We start from the raw sequence: 24,683 nt of genomic DNA on the forward strand, positions 1-24,683 counted from the left end.
ACCTAGGAAAATGCCATGGAGTTTGACTGTGCTCATAAACACCACACTGACTGTTCTAGAGGAACCAGGATCAATTCCCAGCATCCACATGGCAACTTAGAACTGTCTGTAACTCCAGTTCTAGGGGATGTATACCAGTGCACATAAAATAAAGTTAAACAAATTATTTTGGAAAAGAAAACAGCCTCAAATATTGGCATCGACACAAACACAAGCAAATAAGAAATAATCTTAAACTGAGTGGAGCACAATATAGTCCCAGCATGCAAGAAGCTAGCCTGGGCTGTAGAATGAGACCCTGTCTCCCCCACCTCCAAAAGTAGTTAATTCTGAGGCAAAATTAAATGGTCATAACCTGAGAATATGGATTCAGGTTGACTATGTTCTAGCCTTAGAACAAAATACAGTCACAGCCAATGTGTTTCCCAACGCTTCACTGAGTGTGGGGCTCAGTGGTTGAGCACTGTCTAGCATGCGCAAAGCCCTGGATGCAAGCCCCAGCACTTCAAAATCAAATCAAAAGCAAACATATCAGGGTGGATATCACTAGGCCACTTCTGGCAAGGTGGTAGGTTTCAGGTGCTAGCTGCTATTACCTTTAGCCTTCGGTTGCTGGAGGCACATCGGGCTTAGGGAGGCTTTGTAAGCATTTTACCTGGAAGGGAAGCAGATGCTGCATCAGACACAGATGAGGATGACATATAGCTGTTTTAGGGACAAAAGATAGCCCAAGATAAAATAAACTGTCTGAACCCGTCCCATAACCATCAAGTTCTAAAGGGAGCTGGGTTCACTCTGGAGAAGACTTGCAGCTGAGCAGGACTAGAGCCCTTAGGGGAAAGTCCGATAACATCACACCTTCAAAGTGTTCTTTCTTCCAGCTACAACTAAAACTTTCCTTGGGAAAAGAAGCCAAGCGTGTCCAGAAACATTTCTATCTGCTTTCTTTCTCTCTTGGATTATAATCTCTAACTAAGCACGGACCATTATAGACATCTTAGTGCTGGAAAGATGGCTCTGTGGTTAGAATCTGAGTTCGATTCCCAGCACCCACATAGCAGTTTACATTTACCCACATCTGTAACTGCAGTTCCAGGGGATTCATGCAGTCTTCTGGCCTCTGCAAGCACCAGGCACACACATGGTACACAGGCATGCCTGTAGGCAACACATATACATGAAAAAGAGAGAGAGAGAGGAAAGAAGTTCTCTGTGGTTTTGCTCAATGGTAGCTGTGTTTATTTATAGTTCTGAACTGCATGGTGGGGGTTGCTAATTACCTAATTCACCTATTATGGAAAATATAATCGGTGTGGCAAAAGTTAAGCCACTGGTAAGTAAGGGGATGGGTGTGGGCAGTGTCTGGGTGGTTTGGGGAAGAGCCCTGTAATTCAAAAGGTCAGCAGAGGTTAGGAAACAATGTTGCAGGAAACTGTGGCTTGGCCCAGTTCAAGAGTTTAACTGTGGATGTGTCAGACCTGACTAACATGGCTTCCAGACTGAATTTAAGTGCCCCACACCACTGCTACTTCATTTTGATTGGACAACAAAAATATCCACAAAATCATACACTTACTATTCCACATATTTACTTTTGTTGTTTTTAGCTAGCCTCATGCTTTAGTAATGTCGCCAGATTGATTTATTGTTTATCTTTAAATGATACCAACTTTATTGGAAGTTAAGGGATAATGTATAGAATACAATTTACCTAGTTTCCCTCAATGATAACACCTTCTAGAACCACAGCATAAAGTCATGACTCAGAAACTGGCAAAGTCTCATTGTGTGTGTGTAATTGTCTGAGAATTCACTGCATGTGTAGACACACTCACAGGCACAGAGTTGTCACTATAATGCTACCATATGTGAGGCCTTTAGGGTTGGCCATGCCAATCTCTCTGCCTCCACCATCCCCAACTCCTGGGGACCACTCATCTATTTTCTACTTGCAACATTGAAGGAGATACTGTTTCATTATGACATAGGAGACTTTCAAGATGGTTGCAGGTGCTGAGCACTCACAGAAACAAACAAGGGACAGGATTGGGGGTAGCTCAGTTGGTAGAGTGCTTGCCTAGCATATAAAAGCTCTGGGTTCAATCCTTAACACTGCCTAAATTTGGTGTGGTGTTGCATGCCTGTAATCCCACCACTCAGGAGCTAGAAGTAGGGGGATAAGAGGAAGTTTAAGGTGAATCTTAGCTACACAGTGAGTTCAAAGCTCACACTATGCCACTACTGATAGCAGTCACCCATCAGTTTCCACCCACCACCCTCCAGGCATGCACAAGCGTCTGGTCCCACTGCCACCTTGAGCAGAGGCCCTCTGGTGTCATCCTGCCCCCAGGGTGCACAGCCAAAGGAGTCTGGAGAGCTGTGGGGATGCCGAGGTCTTACTTCTCCCACCAAGGCAGCATATAAGGACGCTATACTTCCTGCTGCCACTCAACCCGCTTAGAGTGCCCTGGGGCTACCACTGCAACTTGTTTGAGCACACGTTGCCTTCAAGACTAGGTATGAGTGCTGCCATCCACAAGGGGGTGCTGTGGCTCCTGACACTGCTTCTTTCTGACATGCAGTATCAAGCCCGATAACTGACTGCTTGGAGAGCGAATGCTTGTCACCTGGCCCCTCAACAGCTGCTAGTATCAGAAGCTGTCACTGGTAACACAGCTCATGCCAACAGCACCTTGGGAAGCTCTGATCACTAAGTAGAGGCAGTTTCTTTTTTTTCCTTTTTTTCTTTTTTGGTTTTTTCAGACAGGGTTTCTCTGTGGCTTTGGAGGCTGTCCTGGAACTAGCCCTTGTAGACCAGGCTGGTCTCGAACTCACAGAGATCCACCTGCCTCTGCCTCCCGAGTGCTGGGATTAAAGGCGTGCGCCACCAACGCCCGGCGGCAGTTTCTACTGTAGGAATATTCACACACTCTTTTTTGTACCATAGCTGCTTGAACAGCCAGCTAGACCATGTTGCATGGGCTTTCCCAAATCCAACGTGGTATACAATGTCACTAACCACAAAGCTACAGGGAGATGACACTATAATATCCAGGTGAAAGTAAAGCTGATACCCCAAGGCACATCTCCAGAAGCAAGCCACCCACAAAAAAAAAAAAAAAAAAAAAAAAAGGTAGGAATCTCAGCCCACCAGACATACAAACCTCAAAGCAGGAGCACAGTAAATGTGTATACACATGTACACAAGACACAACAATTTCAATTACTATCTTGTAAGATACAAGAAAACACACACACACACAAAACCAAACAAAAACAGACTGTGCAACTGCCCAATAAAGATGCTGAAGAATTAGTGGGTGGTATTGGGCTACATGGAGTTTCAGACCAGTCAGAAAGACACTGAGACCCTGTCTCAAAAAAGGAAAATAAATAAAAACAAAAACAAGAGGCTTCAACTTTCTACAGTTCTTCGGCACATGTGGGGGAATGGTTTTTCTGAGAAAAGGTGTTTAAAGGTCTTTACAAGTTAGAATTTTCACCCAACCGGTAGCTGAATTGGCAATATGCTTTGAGATCATTTATAACCTAACACTCATTCTGCTTACATCCTGGATACAGCCTGTGCAGAACACAGAAGTCACGTGATGTCTGCCCTCTAAGAACATGGTATGCTTACTATGCTTTGGATGACCCAGTGTATTATGTTACTTCTTTTCTTTTGAGACACTTTCATGCCCCTGACTTAGAACACTGTGCGTGTGTGTGTGTGTGTGTGTGTGTGTGTGTGTGAGAGAGAGAGAGAGAGAGAGAGAGACAGACAGACAGACAGACAGACAGACAGACAGACAGAGAGATGTAGTAATCAGGTCTATGACCATTTGCAGGAAGCAGCAATGTATTGAGAGTACTATCATCCCCTCCCCCACCAAATATGTTAGAAACCACGGCAAGTACAGAGTGATGATATTTGATTGTGGCTTTGCATGCTGTTCTGAGTTTGTAATACCAGAAAACCCTTTCTTGTGTATGAGACACCTCATTCCTGTTTGTCGCTGTATTTGCTGTGTGAATCAATACACAGAGAGGATGACCTTCATTCAGGACTACATTAAAACTTCTTAGATGAGAGCTCTCCAGGATTAGATTGCTCTTCTTAGATTTCGTAGCCAGCTAATTCTAATGCTTCCCAAACTTTTCCATAAAACAGAAAGAGAAGCAACACTATCAAACTCAGCCAATAAAAACTAGGAAAGCTGGGCGGTCGTGGCACATGCCTTTAGTCCTAGCACTTGGGAGTTAGAGGCAGGCAGATCTCAGTGAGTTTGAAGTCAGCCTGGTCCAGGACAGTCAGGACTGTTACACAGGGAAACCCTGTCTCAAAAAAATCAAAACCCAACCAAACCAAAACAACAACAACAAAACCAACACCGACAGTTCTTTAATATGGTATTGCCACAGTGTTTACATATTTAGACATAATGTGTGTATAGTGGTGAAATCTTTTAAGTTTTATTTTTTACTTATATGTGTGTATGTTTGTGGGCACACAGGTGTTATGGTGTGTCTGTGTATGTTAGTGTTAGAGGACATATTTTGGAAGTTTGTTCTCTCCATGTAGATCTGACACTCTCTTCTGAGGGGCAGCAGGTCCCATGTAATACACAGATATGCATGTGGACAGAATATGCATACATGTAAAATCAATTAATTGATTAAAATTAAATTAATAAAAATGTTACTCGGCATACTAACCAATGATGTTTACAGAGACGCGATCAAAACAACTAAACAAAGCAACTTAAGGGAGAAATGGTTTGGTTCATGGTTTCACACATGCTGGTAGATCAGGGCAGGGAGGCCATGGTGGAACAGAGCTGTTTGCATCATGGTGGACAGGTATTGGGGAATATTATTTTAAGGTGTGTGTCTTTTGTTTATGTTGCATTTGTTTAACTCAGTGAAGCTGGGTTACTGTGCCTGACCATCCAAAACACCTGATGGGCTAATAAAGAGCTAAATGGCCAATAGCAAGGCAAGAGAGAGGAATAGGCGGGGCTGGTAGGCAGAGAAAATAAATATGAGGAAGAATCTGGGCGGAGAAGGCATCTGGAAACAAGAGAGGAAGGAGGAGGACTTCAGGGGCCAGCCACCCAGCCACCCAGCCACCCAGCCACCCAGCCACCCAGCCACCCAGCCACCCCCAAAAAAGTCAAAAGAGTAAAACGACAGGCGGGAGGCAGAAGTGCGGAACGGAAAGCATCAATGATAAGTGTTCTTATCACTAATAACCTACTTCTTCTAGGGCTCCACAGAACGTCCCAAAATACTGCCATCAACTGAGGACCAATCTTTCAATACACAACCCTTAGGGTGGGATAGGGTACAAGGAATACCTTATAACCACACCACACTATCTAGTCTGTGGCATCCAATGGAAAATGTACTAAGAAGCCATCTTTCCTTGGAGAATAAATGTATTTCAACAGAGTTGGGTGTCTTCCATATTGGTGTAGGACATCCAGTGGGATCAAAACCAATTCCACATGAAGGGCAGGAGAGATGGCTTACAGGTTAAGAGCACTGGCCACTTTTCCATAGAATCCCAGTTCAATTCCCAGCACCTACACTGAGGCATGCAACTGTCTGTAACTCTAGTTCTAGGAGATTTGACACCCTCTTGCCCTCTTCTGGTATTTATTGGTACTGCATGTTTGTGGTATTCAGATGCATGCAGGCAAAACACCCATACACATAATAAAATAACAACAACAACAAAATACCAGCTGAAATCAGAAACAAGGAGTTAGGGCTTGTGGCTCAATTGGCAGTGACCTGTGACACAGAGGCTATTAGTTAAGAAAGATGAGCTCATCAGCATACACAGCCACTTGGCCCTCAAACCACTGGCATAGCTGTAAAAACCAGCAACCAGACAAAGTTACCACTGCTCTGAGTCCTCTAGGAAGTGAGGGAGCCTCAGTCCCTTTGAAGTAGCTGGTTTAAATAGCATGTTGGGTACACTAGATGCAGCCACAGGAAGTCAGGAATACAATTACAGGAAGCCATTAAGAAAGTAAGAACAATATACACTGGGAGAAGCAATACCAATACATAAATCTTACAGAGGAATCATGCCTACAATTTTTTCAAAATCATACAAATCAATAGAAAGCAGACAGACATAAGAACACACAGAGGCTGTAGTGAGGAGCATGTGAGGGAGGTTGCTACTCCAGTACCAGGTAAACAAATAGTCCACTTCACTAGTCATTAGAGAAGTGAAGTAATTCTGACTGTCCTAGAACTAGTGATGCAGACCAGGCTGGCCTTGAACTCACAGAGATCCTTCTGTCTCTGCTGGGGTCAAGGGCATGTACCACCATGCCTGGCTGAAAAGCATCATGGATCTCACTGCCCACCAGCTGGAATGGCTACAAAGAAATGGGCCCCAGTAGTATTCTCCTGCACTGCTTGGGGAGGTATAAGCTTGTTCGGGACTTTGGGAAGGTTATTTGCTACAGCTTACTGGGGCTGGCTGGTTTTTTGGCAACTTGACACAAACTAGAGCCACTAGGGAGGAGGGAACCTCTATTGAGGAATTGCCTCCCTCAGACTGGCCTGTGTGTGTGTGTGTGTGTGTGTGTGTGTGTGTGTGTGAGATGGTGGGGGGTTCTTGTTTAATGATTGATGTGGGAGGGTCCAGCCCACATTGTGGGTGGTGCCACCCCAGGCAAGTGATCCTGGGCTGTATAAGAAAGCAGGCTGAGCAAGCCAGTAAGCAGTACCCCTGAATGGTTTCTGTCTGTTCCTGCCTAGTCTTTCCTCGATGCCAAATAAACCCCCCCCCTTTTTTTTTGACAAGCTGGTTTTGGTCAGTATTTTACCATAGCAACAGAGAGTACCTACCTAGTGTTCAGTCTCAAACCAAGGACAAACGGCTAACTGAGGTGCCTACTAAATTACCAAAGCTGGAGCTGGTAAAGCCAGGTCCTTGTTGTACTCTTCAACCCTACCTATTCCAGGACGCTCCTGGCTGGCATACCCCGCCCCCTACCCTAATCTCCTCCAGCCCAGAGACTGGGTTGGGCTGCCCTTCCCCCACCATCTCTTCCCTGTATAATCCAGCTGTTTTGGTTAGGCTGGTCCTTTTTTGTTTTTTGCCCTTTTGACCTCTTGGTCTGGCTCTCCCTTCTCTCCTCCCCCTTCTCCTCACATGGCCATGCTCTCCTGCATATCTATGATAAACCTTCCCCTCCACCATACCTAGAAGAAGCCATATTCTCTTTTTAATTTCTTATTTTCCATTCTCCCAGAACATTGCTGAAGTTGAACATGCACATGTCCCATGAGCTGCCTGGACCAGTCCTCCATACAGGGCCAAGATGTCAGGACTTACGTCTACAAAAGAGATTTCCGTGAATGGCCAAGCTTTCATCTCATTAGACACTCAGATTAGAAATTTCCTCAATACATTAATACGTTGGATATTCTCATATACTCACAGTGAACTACTATGCCAGATATTCTTAGAAGTGTGTGGTTTGGAATGACCCAAATGAAGCTGGGCATGGTGGGAAACTGAGACAGGAGGATTGAGTGTTGGAAGATAGTCTGTGCTACGTAGCAAGTATAAAACTAACTTGATTACTTGCCAAAGATATGTCTCGCCCCCAAAAGAAAAACCCAACAACAAAAAACAAACAAACTCGTCTATTGTTCTCTGATATGCATTGGGACCTCAGTAGGCAACAACTAAGTGTTCCTAAGGGTTCAAAGGGTTAGTTCTGGGACTGGTTTCTCTCATATTGTCTCAGATCGTGCAGCCTTTGTCTTAGGGAGGGTTGGGTAGCTATATTATTCAGTTTCTTAGCTCCCACAGCACTCAGATTCATTCCATCTGAGCCTACATCCCACAGCCTCACAAGCTAGGGGAAAAGCTTTCATTTCTATTTTTAGTATGTGCTATAGTACATGTGTGGAAGTCAGAGGATACTATGTGGGAATGGGTTCTCTCCTTTCACCATGATGGTTCTAGAGATCAAACACAGATTGTCAGGGTTGATGACAAGTGCCTTTACCTGCTGAGCCACCTTGCTGACCCTCTGTTAGATCTCAGACCTGGGACAAATGGTTTACTGATGTGCCTATCAAACCTATCAAAACATATGGCTGCTAGGTTCTCCCAGCATCCCCCAGTCCCTATCTGTTTCAGGGTACGGCAGGCATATCCTGACCCCTGTCCTGAATTCTCTCCTGTCCTGGGTTGCCCTCCCCTCAGAGGCTCTTTCCTATGTAATCCAGCCATTTTAGCTATGCTGGCCCCTTTGCCTCCTGGATGCTAGGCTCCAGATCTCCTGCTTGCCTCTGTGTCTTTCCTCACGTGGGACAGCTCTGTCTGATGGTCATGTCCATTCTGGGCTCTTCCAGATGTCTCTGCCTCTGGCTACCCTCTCTGACATATCTGAAATAAACCTTCTCCTCCACTATGCTGAGGAGCTGTTGTGTCCTCCTTTTTTAATTTCTTTTTTTTCCCATTCACCTTCACGTCTTATTTAAAAGTTTCTTTTCTTATTTTTTTTTCATTTAAACAGTTCAAAGGCAGACTATTCCCTGACCACCACTATTTCCTGTACTGGGCTGACACCAAGGCTCCACCCACATGTGCATGGATTTTCCTTCTCTGCAATAAAGGTTAGACCTCAGGGCTATCTCCTATCACATCACCTCACTTTCTCCTGCTGTCTGACTCCTCTCATGGATTCCAAAGTTTTGGATCCCAAGAGGGCCTGTTTCGTACAGATTTTATTTTATATTTTCTTTTCTTTAGTGTTCTCCATCCCCAGCAATAAGAAACAACAAGCCAGCACTTCCATCTTGTTTTTCGGTTCCTTCCCTTCTCCTGTCAGCTCAGAGGTTAGTGCGAAGGACAGCATCATACTTGTTTTTCTCATTGTAATTTCTCCCTTACACGGGCAATTTCTTTTTTGGGCAGACAGTTGCATGTCTCATGTTCAGAACAATATCATGCAACTGATATTACATCCTGCTTATGACCCTGTCTTACACACGCTGCATTGGGGATTACAATATATCCTTTGGTCTCTAAGTCATATAGGACAATTTGGAGCATCCCCGTTCATTAAGGAGGCATCCCGCTCTGTACCGTATAGAAGAAGGAGGCCATTATGGGATCTTCCCCATGGACGCTCCATCCTACATTAGAGCATCCTTTCTTGTGTCTTTTCACCCACAGTAGGGTAAAATGTAGGTCATGAAAACCAACAGTAGGGTTAACGTAATCACTACTGCAGCAACAAGGCAGGCCAGCCCACACCCCAGAGGACAAGAGCCAATGGGGGTTGCCTGGTGTATGCTCACCCTCAGATGGTTCAGCTCAGTGGTAGGTCTCATCAGCCATGGCAGAGGCAGCACACATTCTCCTCTCAGACGCATCCCATCCTTGGCTCATTTATGTCCCTGTTTATGGTGTACATGTCTTTCCTGGGAAGACATAAAGAATTCATATCTATTCACCCAGGGATTGCACCAAAACCAGACCTCAAGTGTAGCTGGGTGAGCAATGAGTTCAGTTGGGGTGGTTACTTACAGGAGCATACATACCAGGTTTTATTGTGTGGGGGGGGCACCAACCAGCTCCCAAATCATGACACAAGGGAGACTTACTATTAGTTGTGAATGCTCTGCCTTAGCTTATGCTAACTTCTGGCCAGCTTTCTTTTTTTCCTGTTAAATTAACCTGTTTCTCTTCATCTATGTTTTGTCTTGGGCCTTTTTATCTTTCTTTTTTTGTTAGTTTTTGTTTTTGTTTTTAGAGACAGGGTTTTTCTGTAGCTTTGGAGCCTGTCCTGGAACTCACTCTGTTGACCAGTATTTCTTGAGTAAACGAGTATTTCTTGAGACTCTTTCTCAGATTTTTGTTTCCTTCTTTTTATTTATTTTTTGAGACATCGTTTTTTTCTATGTAATCCTGGCTGTTCTGAAACTCACCATGTAGAGCAGCCTAGCCTCAAAGTCACAGAGATCTGCATGCCTCTGCTTCCCAGAGCCAGGTCCCGCCCAGATTTTTGTTTACCTAGCTATGCACAAACACTTATGTGCAATACGATCCCATCTCTGAGAATATGAGTAAGCCTTGACATTTAAACTGGTTATAAGAAACCTGTTTTTATTTGCATATCATTTCACCATCAAGAATGTTCTATTAAGCCAGTTAGCATCTAAGACCCATATTTCAAATATTTACTGGGCCGGTTTGGCACCACCCACCACCCAGAGACAGCTTAACTCCCCATCCTTAAAGGGATGACTAGAGGAGCCCTTTTCTGTCTACGGGGCCCCCCTCCAGAGCGCCCCTCCCACTTCCGGACGCGGCGCCCCGCCCACCTCGCGTCTCCGGAACGCGGGCTTGGCCTGGCTCTGTCGCTATCTGCACTGTGTCTCGGTTCCGATCGTCCGACTTCCGCGCTGTTTTGTTTGCGACGCTGTCGTGTAACGGTGCGCTTTACGGCCGCGGGGGAAGCAGCTAGCCGGTGCCAGGGCCTTTGAGCCGGGAAGCAGGGCCGGCGGGCGAAGTTGATGCCCGGCGGCGGGACGAGCACAGCGTCTGGCCGGCTTCTCGCCGCAGCGGATCCTAGAGGAGCGCGGGAGGCGGCGGCGGCGGCGTTCCGGAGCGGTCCAGCGGGCTCGAGCGGAGGCCGAGGCGGAGCAAGTGGCCCCGGGCCAGAGAGTGCAGGCCCCGGGGGCCCCGCGGGCAGGATGAGCCTGAGCCCGAAGGAACTCTCGAGCCTGCTGAACATCATCTCTGAGGAGGCGGGCGGCGGCAGCACTTTCGAGGGCCTGTCCACCGCCTTCCACCACTACTTCAGCAAGGCCGACCACTTCCGCCTGGGCTCGGTGTTGGTGATGCTGCTGCAGCAGCCGGACCTGCTGCCCAGCGCGGCGCAGCGCCTCACGGCTCTCTACCTGCTGTGGGAGATGTACCGCACCGAGCCGCTCGCCGCCAACCCGTTTGCGGCCAGCTTCGCGCACCTGCTCAACCCGGCGCCGCCCGCCCGCGGCGGACAGGAGCCCGACCGGCCCCCGCTCTCAGGTACCTCCCGCAGCCAGTTGTGCGGGCGCCGCCAGCGGTTCTGCTGGGAGCTCACCGGCTGGGAAAATTCAGCCTATTTGTAGAGAGGGTCACCCCCCCACACACACACCCCACATAGGGGAGGGGTAACCAAAAGTCCCAAGTGTTGGTTTTATTTAAATTCACTGCACTCCAAATGATCCCTCCCAGCCGAACTCGCCGAGGGACTGTACCTCGTTAGTATGTCAAATACGGTTCACTCGTTATTTTAAGGCGCTGGGGTATGCGAGGCTATAGCCAGTGACACTGAGTCTGTCCCCCAACCCCCTTTTAAGTCTCGATACTGAGAACCTAAGGAAGTGGCAGGTTGAAATGCACACTACATCTAACGTCTTTGCAGCCGCCTTCTTGGTCTGCGGGAATGTCGTGTGGGCAGAGATGAAGACTTCTAATTCACTGTTAGAAGATGCAAAGTGTCTCGCGGAGACATTTGTAGACTGTTTACTTTTGCAGCATTGCTGAGATCAGATGTAGATCAGATTCGAGGATGCTCCCTTCCTTAACTTTGGTGCCTCTACCCACACGAGCCTAGCCCAGGACTCTAGGACAGCGATCCCATCCTCCCATTCCCCACGCCTGTCACAAGACTGCATTTTAGATTTTTTAAAATTTATTTTTATTTCATGTGCATCGGTATTTTGCCTGCAGGTAGGTCTGTGTGAGGGTGTCAGAAGCCCTGCAACTAGAGTTAGAGACCGGCGTGAGCTGCCATGTGGCTGCTGGGACTCGAACTCAGGCTCTGGAAGAGCAGCCAGTGCTCTCTCAACTGCTGAGCCATCTGTCCACCCTCCTAGTTGTTTTGTTTTGTTTTTAAGTATGTTTAAACTGGACTGTACTCCAAGTCCTGGAAAAGCATTTCTAAGTGCTACCATAGTAAGCTTTAGCCTTTGCAGGGATTGGACAGAAAATTCAGTTATTAAAGCCTTAAGTTTCATTGACATTTCTGTAGATCACCAAATGCCAAGTGATACAGTTATGTATAGAATTTATATTTGATGAACCGGAACTCAGTTACATTTTATAAAAGTAGCGTGGTGTGGCAAGCAGCAAATGCTGTTTTTACCAGATTCAAGTTAATTTTTTAAAAAAGTAACCATTGGAGAGAAATCGGTGTACATTTTTATTTGCAGGGTTTTTGCCTCCTATAACTCCACCAGAAAAGTTCTTTCTTTCCCAGCTGATGCTGGCACCCCCAAGGGAACTCTTCAAAAAGACACCTCGCCAGATCGCGTTGATGGATGTTGGAAACATGGGACAGTCTGTGGACATCAGTGGCCTTCAGTTAGCCTTGGCAGGTAAGGAAGGGCCATTTGGGCTCTCCTGTCTGTTCTTGAGAGCATCTACCTAAAATCAAGATTTATTATTATTATTATTATTTATCCTTTTGCCCCTTTTGCCTCTTTCTCTACCCATCTCCTCTTTTGTGTTTTTGTTTGTTTGGTTTTTTGGTTTTGTTTTTTGGAGTCAGGATTTCTTTGTGGCTGTTCATGGCTGTACTGGAACTTGCTCTGTAGACCACGCTAGCCTCTAAGAGTTCCTCCTGCCTCTGGCTCCCAAGTATTGGGTTTAAAGGTGTGCACCCCCAGCTGCCATCCCAATTAAACCCTTTGCCCTAGCATCCCCTTTCACTTTTCCTTTCCAGTTTCTGCATCCGTTCATCCCCTACCTCCCTGCTGTCTACCCTTTCTCAGAGCCTTTTTCACTTGAGCATTCCCGTTCACATTCACTTACCTTTTATTTTATAGATAGGTTTATTTATTATGTACACAGTGATGTATGCCTGCGGGCCAGAAGAGGGCACCAGATCTCACGACAGATGGTTGTGAGCCACCATGTGGTTGCTGGGAATTGAACTCAGGACCTCTGGAAGAGCAGCCAGTGCTCTTAACCTCTGAGCCATCTCTCCAGCTCCTCATTTACTTTTCTTACCCCCTCCTTTAAAGCCTTTTATTCCCTCGTGGTCCCCTTTCTAGTTTCCCATAATTTATACTCATTACCACATTGCATATACAGATATAAGCTAAGATCGCCATATGAGAGGGGACACTCTTTGGTTGTCTTTCTGGCAGGAGGGAATGACTAACATGTCTTTCTGTCCTTCCCTCAGATGGAAGCTGTCCAAATTCCATTCTTCTGTCTGCTTCATACTCTCCCCAGAGCTCACCACACAGTTCATCTCTGAGCCAGACATGGTGGCACAGGCCTTTGATTTAAGCACTCAGAGGCAGTTACATAGTGAGACCCTGTCTGAAAAAAAATATACAAAATACAAGATAAAACAAACATCCAAAATCCAGATCATCTCTGTAGGGCATGAAACAGATAGTAGGATCTGTGTACTAAAGGTATGTTTGTAGGTGACTCGTGTTGTGTTTTCGTAATTTTAAAAACACAAGCAAAAACACACAAAAAAGCTGTATTTTAGTAACCCCAAAGGGGCAGTGATTTATCCTTAACAATTTGTTTCAGGAGTTTAAAAATTCCCAACAAATATCTACTATACATTGGCTTTTCAACACTTTGCCAGTTAAGTGTTGCTCTACATCTTAATTGGTAATGTTACTTAATGTCCTTTGGTTGTGAGCCTAGCCTTTAACGGCTGAGCCATCTCTCCAGCCCTATTTAATGTCTTTTATTTCTATACTCAAGGATGAAAAGGTGGCATTGGTTAATTCAGTTAGTGTTTTCTTGTTGAATGAACAAGACTGAACGCCATGTGGAATAGCTGCGGTATCTTTTTCACACGCCTTTGTCTAGTTTTTCAATGGCTTGATGGTCTTTACCAACTCTTTTTAAAGCTCTTTCATTAGGACTTTAGTTCTCCTTGTCATTAAAGGCACTGAAATGCATGAGTATCAGGTTAATGAAAGAGAAGCTGAACACTTTACCTTGGGTTAATTTGACCAAGCTTGAACCCAGGTTTGAATTCTTCACTTCTTTCTCTTTGTCTTTCATCTGTCTGTAGTTTAGACTTCTGGCTTGTCTGTAGTCTCTGTCATCCCCTCCACCCACCCTACCCCCCACAGATACAGCCCTGGCTGTCCTGGAACTGGCTCTCTAGACCAGCCTGCCCTTGCCTCTCAGGGCTGGGCTAAAGGCGTGTGCCCTGTTAGTCTCGTTGCCGTGGCGTATGTAGTCTCTCTGATGTGTGAGTCTGACTCTGCCCCTGTGTTCCTGTTGCCCTTTCATGTGTATCTATGCCTGCCTGATGTCTAATTGCTCTAACAAAGGGCTCTGCTCTGTACTTACTGAACATTGTAGCATCACATGGGAACGGAGTGAGGGGTACTTCACAGAAATCCTTACCAGTTTTATAAGGGATTAGGTCACTGACTCCAGCTGACCCCAAAGCACTCAGTGCTGCAGGCACACCATTCTCAACTTATATCTGTATGCGATTTCCAATGTTTATGGTTGATAGTAATTGTATAATGTCTTTTTACACCTGATTTAAGATCACAGCCATGCATTCAGCTTATGTTGTAAAAGCTGGTCATGGGAATTCCGAGGGCAAGTAAGGTTAGTTGTTACAGTGTTCTCCTAAAGGCAGGTTAAACAGACAGGCTGACTACACAGCAGGTTAGGTCAAGGCTTTAGTAACATCAAGGTATATTATTTACTCGACTCTGAGGTTCAGCAAGTGTTTCATTCTCTTAGAATGTAAGATATTTTCATAAAATGGTATCATTAAAGTCTTCTGGATGGTGTGTGTATTCAGAAGTCAAAAGAGGGTATGGAATCGATCTCCTGGAACTAGAGTTATGAATGGTATGAATGGGTGTGATGTGCTATGCTAGGAATCAAACCCAGGTCCTCTGCAAAAGCAAGTGCTCTTAACCACCAAGTCATCTCCAGTCCCCAGTCCTCTGTTTTTAAAATGCCAGAATCTGAAACATAGCATAGTATCTTACCAACTTACAATGAATTCAACACTGGCAATGGATTAGTTACTTGTCTATTGCTGGGATAAAATACTGTGACCAATGTATAGGAAGGGTGTGTTTGGACTTAGTAGTTCAGAGGGCTAGGGGTGTCACCATCATGTTGGGGGACTGTGGCAACTGGACTAGCAAGCAGAGAGCTCACATTTTAAACCATAGCAGGAAGTAGAGATAAGCAAAGTTTGAATGGCTTGAGTCCTTAAGTTCTCAAAACCTGCTGTATGACATATTTCCTCTAGTGAAGCCACACCTAAGCCCCCAAACAGTGCCACCAACTGGGGACCACGGCTTCAAATGCCAAAGACTATCAGACATTTCTGATTCAAATCAGGCAGCCAGGCTTCAGGTTTTAAAAAATGTTTATCAATAATTTCCAGGCCTGGTGGTGTGCCTATACTCTCTGCTCCTTAGGAGGGTGAGATGAGATCCCTTGAGCCCCGGAGTTCAAGACCAGCCTCAGGTGCTGGCTCTGCATCACTGACCCACCTTTAGTTGTATTCACTGATATGCTTTATAGCCCCTCCTGTGTGTACCTGTGGTTTTCACTTTGTATATTCTTGAACTTGACACACACAGAGAATCATACTGTATTTATACTTTCATCCCTCTGTAGGGTGTGATTTGAGAGACTAGTCAGCCATGCTGGTGATTTTGTAACCCTTGTCAGTGTTGCGTTATAGTTATATACTGTGATCCCAAGCTCTTGTTGGACTTACTATTCCTGTGAACCTTCTTGTGCTTATTCTGGGGCTTGTGGAAGTGCTTCTCCTGGATGGGAGGAGAGGCACATGTAACAGCTGGTAGGTCTAGCTCAGTTGTTTCCTGAAGCTTCTGGGTCAGTTTTCGTTCCCAGCACAGCATCCCAAATTTGTTGCCAGGCTTGTTAGTTTTCCGCCAAATTTGTGAGTGTGTAATAAGGTCTTGTATTTTAACTGAAGGTGTCCTGGTTCCTAACATCACTTCAAATATTTATTGGCCATTTATATTTTCTGAAAAGTTCCTGTTCAAATCCTTAGTCCTTTTTCCCTCATTGGGCTATTTTTATGTTACTATGTTTGGTTTATGGGAGTTAGAGATACTTATTTTGTACTCCTGCTCTGTTCACGGTGTTCCCAGTTTTAAAATGTCCTCTCTCCCAGCTAAGACTGGCCTTGAGTTCTTGGTCCTCCTGCCTCCACCTCCCCAGTGCTGGCAGCGTTGCAGGTATCTTGCCCCATATCTGGCTTAAAATCTTGTCTGAATCCCTTCCAGAGCGTCAGTCTGAACTGCCAACCCAGAGTAAAGCTAGCTTCCCAAGTATCCTCAGTGACCCGGACCCAGATTCCTCGAATTCTGGATTTGACAGTTCTGTTGCCTCTCGGATCACAGAGTCTTTAGTCAGCGGACTAAAACCGCCTATTGAAAGTAAGTATATATGCATTAACTTTTTATCTTCAGGTTCACTGTAGCAGCACTCTGTGGAACTTTTCAGGTTTTGCAGTACTTGTTTCATTGAATCTGATGAGAGACTTCCTGACTTACTCTAGAATATAGCAGAGATGAATGGTAAAATTTAGTTCTTTTTAAAGTAGTTATATACTAGGATGTTTATTACTTGTTATATGCCTGCTTGGAGATAGAAATTCAAATTTTACTAAAATGAATCAGTTTGTTTTTGTTTTAATGAGACAGGCTCTCATGTAGTGCAGAGTAGCCTCGAAAACTCCCTGTATAGCTGAGACGGCCTTCAAGTCCTAATCTCCTGCTTTTAGCTCCCAAGTGCTGGGGTTACCAAGCCTTTTTGTTTTACACAGGACCACTGTGTACAAGAAAAGTACTCCACAGCTAAGCTAGCATCCCCAGCCTCCAAAGTGGGCCTGCTGCAACTTCCTATCTAATAGAGGTTGTTTTATACTTTTTTATTCTTCTTTTATGTATACAGTGCTCTGCCTGCCTACATGCCAGAAGAGGGCACCAGATCTCATTACAGATGGTCGTGAGCCATCATGTGGTTGCTGGGAATTGAATTCAGAACCTCTGGAAGAACAGCCAGTGCTCTTAACTTCTGAGCCATCTCTCCAGCCCGTTTTATACTTCTTTAGTAATCTTATCATTACTTTTTGTCTTACTGATTCGACAGCCCTTATTCTACTTTAGTTTGGGGGGGGGGCAACCCACTGAATTTGAAATAATCCAGCTGTACCATTTGGTTTTACAAACTTCTGGGTGATTTGACTGACAAAGACATTCTGCACAGGGATAGGAACATCATCTCCTAATTATAGTGCTTCCAGGACTTGGAAATGTACAATGTGTCTTCCATTTGTCTTAAAGTGGTTTTGCTGCTTGAAATTTCAACTAGTCACAAGCATGTCTCCAGATCCATGGCACATGGTGGCTTTTAGTTTTTGGAGACAGGGTTTCCCTGTGTGTCCCTGGCTGTAGTCACAAGCATGTCTCCAGATCCATGGCACATGGTGGCTTTTAGTTTTTGGAGACAGGGTTTCCCTGTGTGTCCCTGGCTGTAGTCACAAGCATGTCTCCAGATCCATGGCACATGGTGGCTTTTAGTTTTTGGAGACAGGGTTTCCCTGTGTGTCCCTGGCTGTAGTCACAAGCATGTCTCCAGATCCATGGCACATGGTGGCTTTTAGTTTTTGGAGACGGTTTCCCTGTGTGTCCCTGGCTGTCTTAGAACTCACTCCGTAGACCAGACTGGCCTCAAACACAAGAGATCCACCTGCTTCTGGGCTTAATTGCATGAACCATCAGCCAGCTATGTGTGTAAGTGAATGTAGCCACACCTCAACATCCCTCCCTCAAATAAGGAGTACTTTCTATGAAGTGCTGACGACTGTGAGTGGTCTGAGGAAAGACAGGAATTCATTCTGGTGATGCTATCGAGTAGACGTTGGAGATGTGTGCTTGGTGATTCTTTGCCAGGGAAAGACTCTGTCAATAAATCAGAGATGTTTGGTAGAGCCTAGGATCCATAGCAGGACAAACCTATATAGGAAAAGCTTTCTGGAAAGCTAGAAGCAGCCAAGTAGGGCTGAGAGTTCTCTTTATTACAATTAATGGTCTTATCTCCTAAGTCTTTTTTGTGGGATTTATCATGCAGGCAGGACTCATAACTGGGTAGATAGACGGGTATCTATCTTGGGTTTTGTTTTGTTTTTTTTTTTGTTTTTTTTTTGAGATAGGGTCATATAGTGAGGCTTTAAAAATAATAATAAAAGTTAAAATCTGTCTATTTGTCATCGGCATCCACAGCCTAAATAGACATACTTGACTTAAACTTCATGCACATAATTTCCTCTTTCCAAAATGCAGATTTGGTCCCTGGTATTATCCTGGTTGTGTGAGTGTTTTCTTTTTATAATTTGAGTGGAACCCTGATTTTATATTATTACTGTTTGAAGCTGAAGTTTATCATATGCCCTTATGAAAGGCATTCTTACACTTCATGAAGTGAAATGCATATAAGGTATGTGCAGATGTTAGCTCACTAATACAGTCATGTATTACTCTCTTTATAGGCCACTTCCGGCCAGAGTTTATCCGCCCACCACCACCTCTCCACATTTGTGAGGATGAACTGGCCTGGCTAAATCCTACAGAGCCCGAGCATGCCATTCAGTGGGATAAATCAATGTGTGTTAAGAATAGCACTGGTGTGGAGATCAAGCGAATCATGGCCAAAGCCTTCAAAAGCCCTTTGTCTTCTCCCCAGCAGACACAGGTATGTGTGTATTACAAACTGTTCCATCTGTAACCCATCACAAGGCTTTCCTTCCATAAGTGATAAACCCACAGTCAGTGGTTGATGTGAGTCAACAGGAGGAAACAGTCTCTGAAGCTGTCTTCTGGCTTTCCTTGTTTGATAATTTTGCTCTGATGAGACAAGAAATCTAATGACTGAAAATGTCTAGACCCTGTGATCATTTTGTCTCAGGGAGAGGTGGTAGAATAGGAAGGGTCTCAGTTTGGAGCACTGTTACAGGTGCCTGTCAGTTAGGCAAGTCATGTGCATTGCGGTATTAGGCCTAGTAGTAACTTGGGGAACATAAACAGTGAAGTCCAGGGAACGCACCAGGCTTCAGGATACAATGTTTAGCAGTAGACTGAGTTATACCTCCTACTTTATTAGGTTTATACACATTCATATTAGAACTGGTAAGAAGATGCTGTTACCTCCAATCCAGCTTATCATTTAAAATATGCTTTTTTTTCTTCTTTTTTTTTCGGTTTTTTGAGACAGGGTTTCTCTGTATTGTTTTGGAGGCTGTCCTGGAACTCACTTGGTAGACCAGGCTGGCCTCGAACTCACAGAGATCTGCCTGCCTCTGCCTCCCGAGTGCTGGGATTAAAGGTGTGTACCACCAACGCCTGGCCTAAAATATGCATTTTTTGAAGATTTATGTGTATGGGTCTGTGCACCATATGGCACCACAGATGCCAGAAGAGGGCATCAGATCCTTTGGAACTGGAGTTACAAATGTGAGTCTCCATGTGGGTGCGAGGAACCAAACCCTGGTCCTCTGGAAGAGCAGCAAGTGTTCCTGACCGAATCATCTTCCAGCCTTCCCCACAAATATGTTTGAAGTGATGTAATAGCAATTGTTTGTAGTTTCAGTTCGCTACTAGACAATCATGAAACAGTCCAGTGTGGAATCTACAAATAGCTAAGATAGCAGTTTAACAGGCATGGTGGGTATAATCCTAGCACCCGGAAGATGGAGATTGACAATCAGGAATTAAAGGCTGTTCTCCACACGAGATAGGGAGCTCAAGGCCAGCCTGGGCCACAGTGGACCTAGCCTTAAATAAATTTTTGAAAGAAAAAGTATGTATTCTGACAAGGAAAACAATTTTCCCATCTCTTGGAATTGCAAAGTGTGGGTGTAACTTGAACTATAAAATACTACAGGTAGAAGACTTGAGGTGTTTCCTAGTCTGCCCCTTGCTAGGTAGGGTATTTCTGGGTAAGCCAGGGCATGGCTCTTGTTCTGAGTTAGTCTGTGCTTTATGGAGTTGTGTGTGGCTTTTTTAAAAAAACATAGACAACTATGTAGATCAGTCTGGCAGCCTCCTGCCTCAGTGCTTGTATAACAGATATGTGCTGCCACACTCAACCTGGTTTGTGTGTCTTGGGAGAAGTTGGTAATTAAGATTTTAATTATGACACTATTATGGCCATATTGTATACTGCCAGACAGAACTAAGATTGTCATGTCTACAGGAAGAATGACTAGTGCATTTATAAATTGTCTTTTATTTTTGTATCATCACAATTCAAATCTAAAACTACATCAAGACTTAATGAACATGGCTTTGAGGGAAGAAATTTAACAGATTAACTCAGATAATTGTTACAGTTCTTATATAAAACACGGGTTTGCATGCAGGAAAAGTTCTCTGATATGACTCAAGAACCTCTCAATTTGGTTTTCTTTAGCTCCTTGGTGAGTTGGAAAAAGATCCCAAACTTGTTTATCACATTGGCCTTACTCCAGCGAAACTTCCAGACCTAGTGGAAAACAACCCTTTAGTCGCTATAGAAATGCTGCTGAAACTAATGCAGTCGAGCCAGATCACAGAGTATTTTTCTGTGCTGGTCAATATGGATATGTCCTTACATTCGATGGAAGTTGTAAATCGGTAAGTTTTCATGTTCCTGCCAAAAGTGTAACATTCCAACCCTTACTAAATTACCTGGGAATCTGAAAATCTGTAGCAGATTTTTGTTTTGTTTTATTCTTCTCTTTTCTGATACTGTTAGCCTAAACCGATCTTAGTGTTCACTACATGTGAAGTTAGCCTCCATTTGTAAGAACTCAGTTATTGAATTTACTTCACTGTCTTTTGTGCCCCCCACAAATCCAGGTATTACATTCCTTAGCAGCTAGTATCAGTATCTAAGCCAAGGATTTAGAATTGGACCTCTAGGCATGCGGTCCTGGAGATTACTAGTGTTCTCCCAGCTTTTGTAGTTGTTACTGGCTTTTAGATAGAGTCTCATGTAGCCCTGGCTGCCTTCACAGCTCTTTCTTGACTTTGCTCTTCAGTGGCCATCAGGAATCCATTCCCTAGTGGGTGTATTCCAGATAGTTTTCATTTTTTTCTTTACAGATATATTTTAGGTAAATTATGAATTAAAAGTACTTAGTACTTATTTTTCTGAGATAGTCTTTCCTTTTGTTGCTTTTTGAAAGGATTTCATAGCATCCTGGCTTCAAACTCATAGCAGTCCTGCCTTGTTCTCTGAACCTTGGGTTATGGGTGTAAGCCAGATCACATTTTTTTTGAACATCTATATATAAGTTGGCAACTATTTTAAACTTTGGAGAGCTAAAGAATGTGTTAAGTCAACTGGTGACAAAAGCTTGGCTGGTAGCTCTGTGCACAAGAAAGAGGTGGGAGGAGAAAGGAAGCATGAGCTTTCAGAATACTTTGTAAGCATCGTGTCACTGGGGGAGCTGCTGGCTACTTGTTGAAAACATGCTGCTTGCTTCTACCTCTTCTTGCTAGGATCTCCTTTTAATTAAAGTTGCAATCAATGTTTTTTGTTTTTGTTTTTTGCATTGGCTAAATACTGCCATTGGATGGAGCAATCTGAATGTTGTTGGATTCTTCTCCACTGTGTTCCTGTAATAGTGTCTTTGGCAATCAGGTCCTAGCTCTGCCTGTTTTCTAGCATTCATTTATTCCCAAGGGTGAAGCATCCTTGCTGCTGATGCACAGATCTCTGTAGGCATAGTGCTGGTGGCAATTTACTTCAGTGTCTTATGTTTTAAGATCAGTAGGTTTAGAAAAGGAAGTATTTACCTTTCCAAAGGTTTGCAGTAGCCAGCCCTATGTCCTACTATTTCCTGGGCTGAACCTGAACTCAAGTGTGGAATTCTTATCTGATTCCATTTCTTTTCTTTTTTCTGTTTTGGTTTTTGGAGACAGAGCTTCTCCATGAAGCCCTGGCTGTCCCGAAACTCACTCTGTAGACCAGGCTGCCTCTGCCTCCCAAGTGTTGGGATTAAAGTCATGCACCACCACCACCACCTGGCTCTGTTTCTTATTATCCCACTTAATCCTTTGGAAAATACTCTGTTGGGCTTAGAAACTCTTAAGCTTGTTACACAGCTGCGGAGTCTTCTTCAAGGCTGTGTAATCATCAGTTCTACACCTGTGTGGCTTGCTCAGTTCTCAGGAAAACCTGTTTTGTTCTGTGTCAGTTCAAGTAACTTTCAAAGGCTTTACCAGGTTCTTGTTACTTCTGCAAAGCTCCATCTTAGTCTGATTATATGATGTGCTATTTGGTCTACCTTTATTCAGACACACTGCCTCTCATAGTGCTTATACTTACAGGCCTTTTCTAAGTTTTAAATGATGGCAATAATTGCTGAGGTTGAGCTTGGGAGTAAGACCATGACTGATGGTGATTCATCCAGAACACCCGACATAATATGACACTCATTGCTTAGTATGTAAGTAGAAACAGTGTCAGAGGTTTAAGTGGCTGTGGCTCTTGGATTTAAAACTAGAGAATTGGGTCATATAAACTTTTACTAGATTACTACAGGGAAATTTTGACCTCATGCTTACATGACACACACTTCCTCTCAATATTAGCAAATACATTATCACCCAAATTTTCTTTCATGAAACAGACTAACTACAGCTGTTGATCTACCTCCTGAGTTTATTCACCTTTACATATCAAATTGCATCTCTACTTGTGAACAGATTAAGGATAAATATATGCAGGTGAGTAGTAGAAATCTTTGTAAACATTATTATCCACTAGGAAGACAAGTTTCTAAAACTTGTCCCTTTTTCTTTTCCAGAATCGTTTGGTGCGTCTTGTATGTGTGTTTCTCCAGTCTTTGATTCGTAACAAAATTATTAACGTGCAGGACTTGTTTATAGAGGTGCAGGCCTTCTGTATTGAATTCAGTAGGATACGGGAAGCTGCAGGCCTATTTCGGTTGCTGAAGACACTGGATACAGGGGAAACCCCTTCAGAGACCAAAGTATCAAAGTAATACCTCACCAGAACTTCCCCTTCTATTGCTCAATTGTATTTGGATTGGTTTTTAAACCTGTTGAAATTCTTGAGTGGATTGCTTGCTTTATCTAAGAAATATAAATGACACTATTTACTTAAGCAAAACTTGCTTTTTCTTAGACGAGTTTCCCATGGGTGAATTGGTAAGAACTTGGGGAAATGTATCTTTTAACTCTCTTGGTAATGACCATACATAGGAGGAAACTATTCTAAAAATAGTTACTACAGGAAAGGAGGTACAGGTGTTTCTCTTTTGAATTTAAAACAAAGTACCCACTTTTTTTAAAGATTAACTACAGGTTTCCTAAAAGCCAGGAATTCTGCTTCAGTAGCTTCTAGTACAAGACATGTTCAATGAGAGTAAGTGAAGACACAGAATTCATGGTCTGGTCTGTGCTGAGCAGCTGAGTGTAGTTACTAAGCAGGGTCTGAACCAAGGACATACAATTCTTTCTTTTTTCCCCCAAAACAGGGTTTCTCTGTAGGGCTGTCCTGTAACTAGACCAGGCTGGTCCTAAACTCAAGAAATTCACCTGCCTCTGCCTCTTGAATGCTGGGATTAAAGGTTTGCGGCCACCATCACCCGGATGACACAATTCTTGGCAATGTTTCTTGGGCCTTTAACAAACATGGACACTCTCAGGCAGGAACCTTTTGCTAGACTTTAATAGCTCGGACTTTATTCTCATTATGGTAGTCTAAGATGGGCATGGTTTTTGTTGTTTTATAGACAGATACAAACTGACAAACTAGAAGGGTGTACCCTAGATCCCTGTTTGGTGGGGAGGTCAGTGCTTGGTACAATGGTGCCTCATTTTTGGGGGGAGTGTTTTTTAGTCAGGGCCTGTTTATGTAGCCCTGGCTGTCCTGGAGCTCAGTATATAGACCAAGATGGCCTCAAACTTAGAGATCCTCCTGCCTTTGCCTCTGTATCCTGTGATTTAAAGGTATATGCCACCACATCCAGCATTTAAAATGTCTGACATACCTTTTCATTTAAAGAAATTAAGAAAAAAAATCTTCTTACGGAGGTATTTCTAAAACAGACCTACAGGGATACAATCTGTTCTCCAATATTTGGCAAGAGTTAAAGAAGCCAAGCTTCAGAACTCCAGATATGTGACATTCTCCTTAACCTTATGATTAGGAGGAATGAGCCTTGAGCCCCTGTGGTAAACAGCTGACTTCTCTCAATGCTCCAAAGTGGCCACCACCATTTTCCAGATGGCACTGGGCAAAGAACAGCACAAAACAGTGTTTGAGAATGACAAGTTCTAAAGACTCACTGTGGGAAATGGATCTACAGTGATAGGCCTGTTTAACCTGTAGCCCAACACAAAATTGAAAACCTTTATTTCACAGAAGGTGTATGTCTGCACTTATTTTTAAAACTTGATTGGTGGTTCATGAATGTGAACTTTGTAGATGACAAATGTTGTCAAGATGTCAAAAGGATGGTTGCATGAGCTTAGTAAAATACATTTAACCTACAGCCAACAAAGACAGAACTGGGACCTATGAACAACACACCCAAAACTTATTTAACATGTAAAGCCTGTCACAGCCTTGTTAAGCTGATACTAGGAGA

The 24,683-nt window shown here is 44.0% G+C and overlaps 1 protein-coding gene across 1 annotated transcript; it reads left to right on the top strand.

Annotated features, from left to right (window-relative positions):
• Nucleotides 1–10,427: 10,427 nt before the first annotated feature.
• Nucleotides 10,428–23,194, top strand: Cnot11 (CCR4-NOT transcription complex subunit 11). The gene is made up of 7 exons (XM_005075377.4): nucleotides 10,428–11,074; nucleotides 12,244–12,408; nucleotides 16,306–16,458; nucleotides 18,573–18,775; nucleotides 20,492–20,694; nucleotides 22,698–22,794; nucleotides 22,875–23,194. The coding sequence occupies exons 1-7, from the start codon at nucleotides 10,561–10,563 to the stop codon at nucleotides 23,070–23,072; spliced, it is 1,533 nt and encodes a 510-aa protein (XP_005075434.1). The 5' UTR covers nucleotides 10,428–10,560; the 3' UTR covers nucleotides 23,073–23,194.
• The last annotated feature ends 1,489 nt before the right edge of the window (nucleotides 23,195–24,683 follow it).

The sequence above is a fragment of the Mesocricetus auratus genome, unplaced genomic scaffold (assembly GCF_017639785.1).
Source record: "Mesocricetus auratus isolate SY011 unplaced genomic scaffold, BCM_Maur_2.0 Super-Scaffold_100021, whole genome shotgun sequence".
Taxonomy (NCBI): Eukaryota; Metazoa; Chordata; class Mammalia; order Rodentia; family Cricetidae; genus Mesocricetus; species Mesocricetus auratus.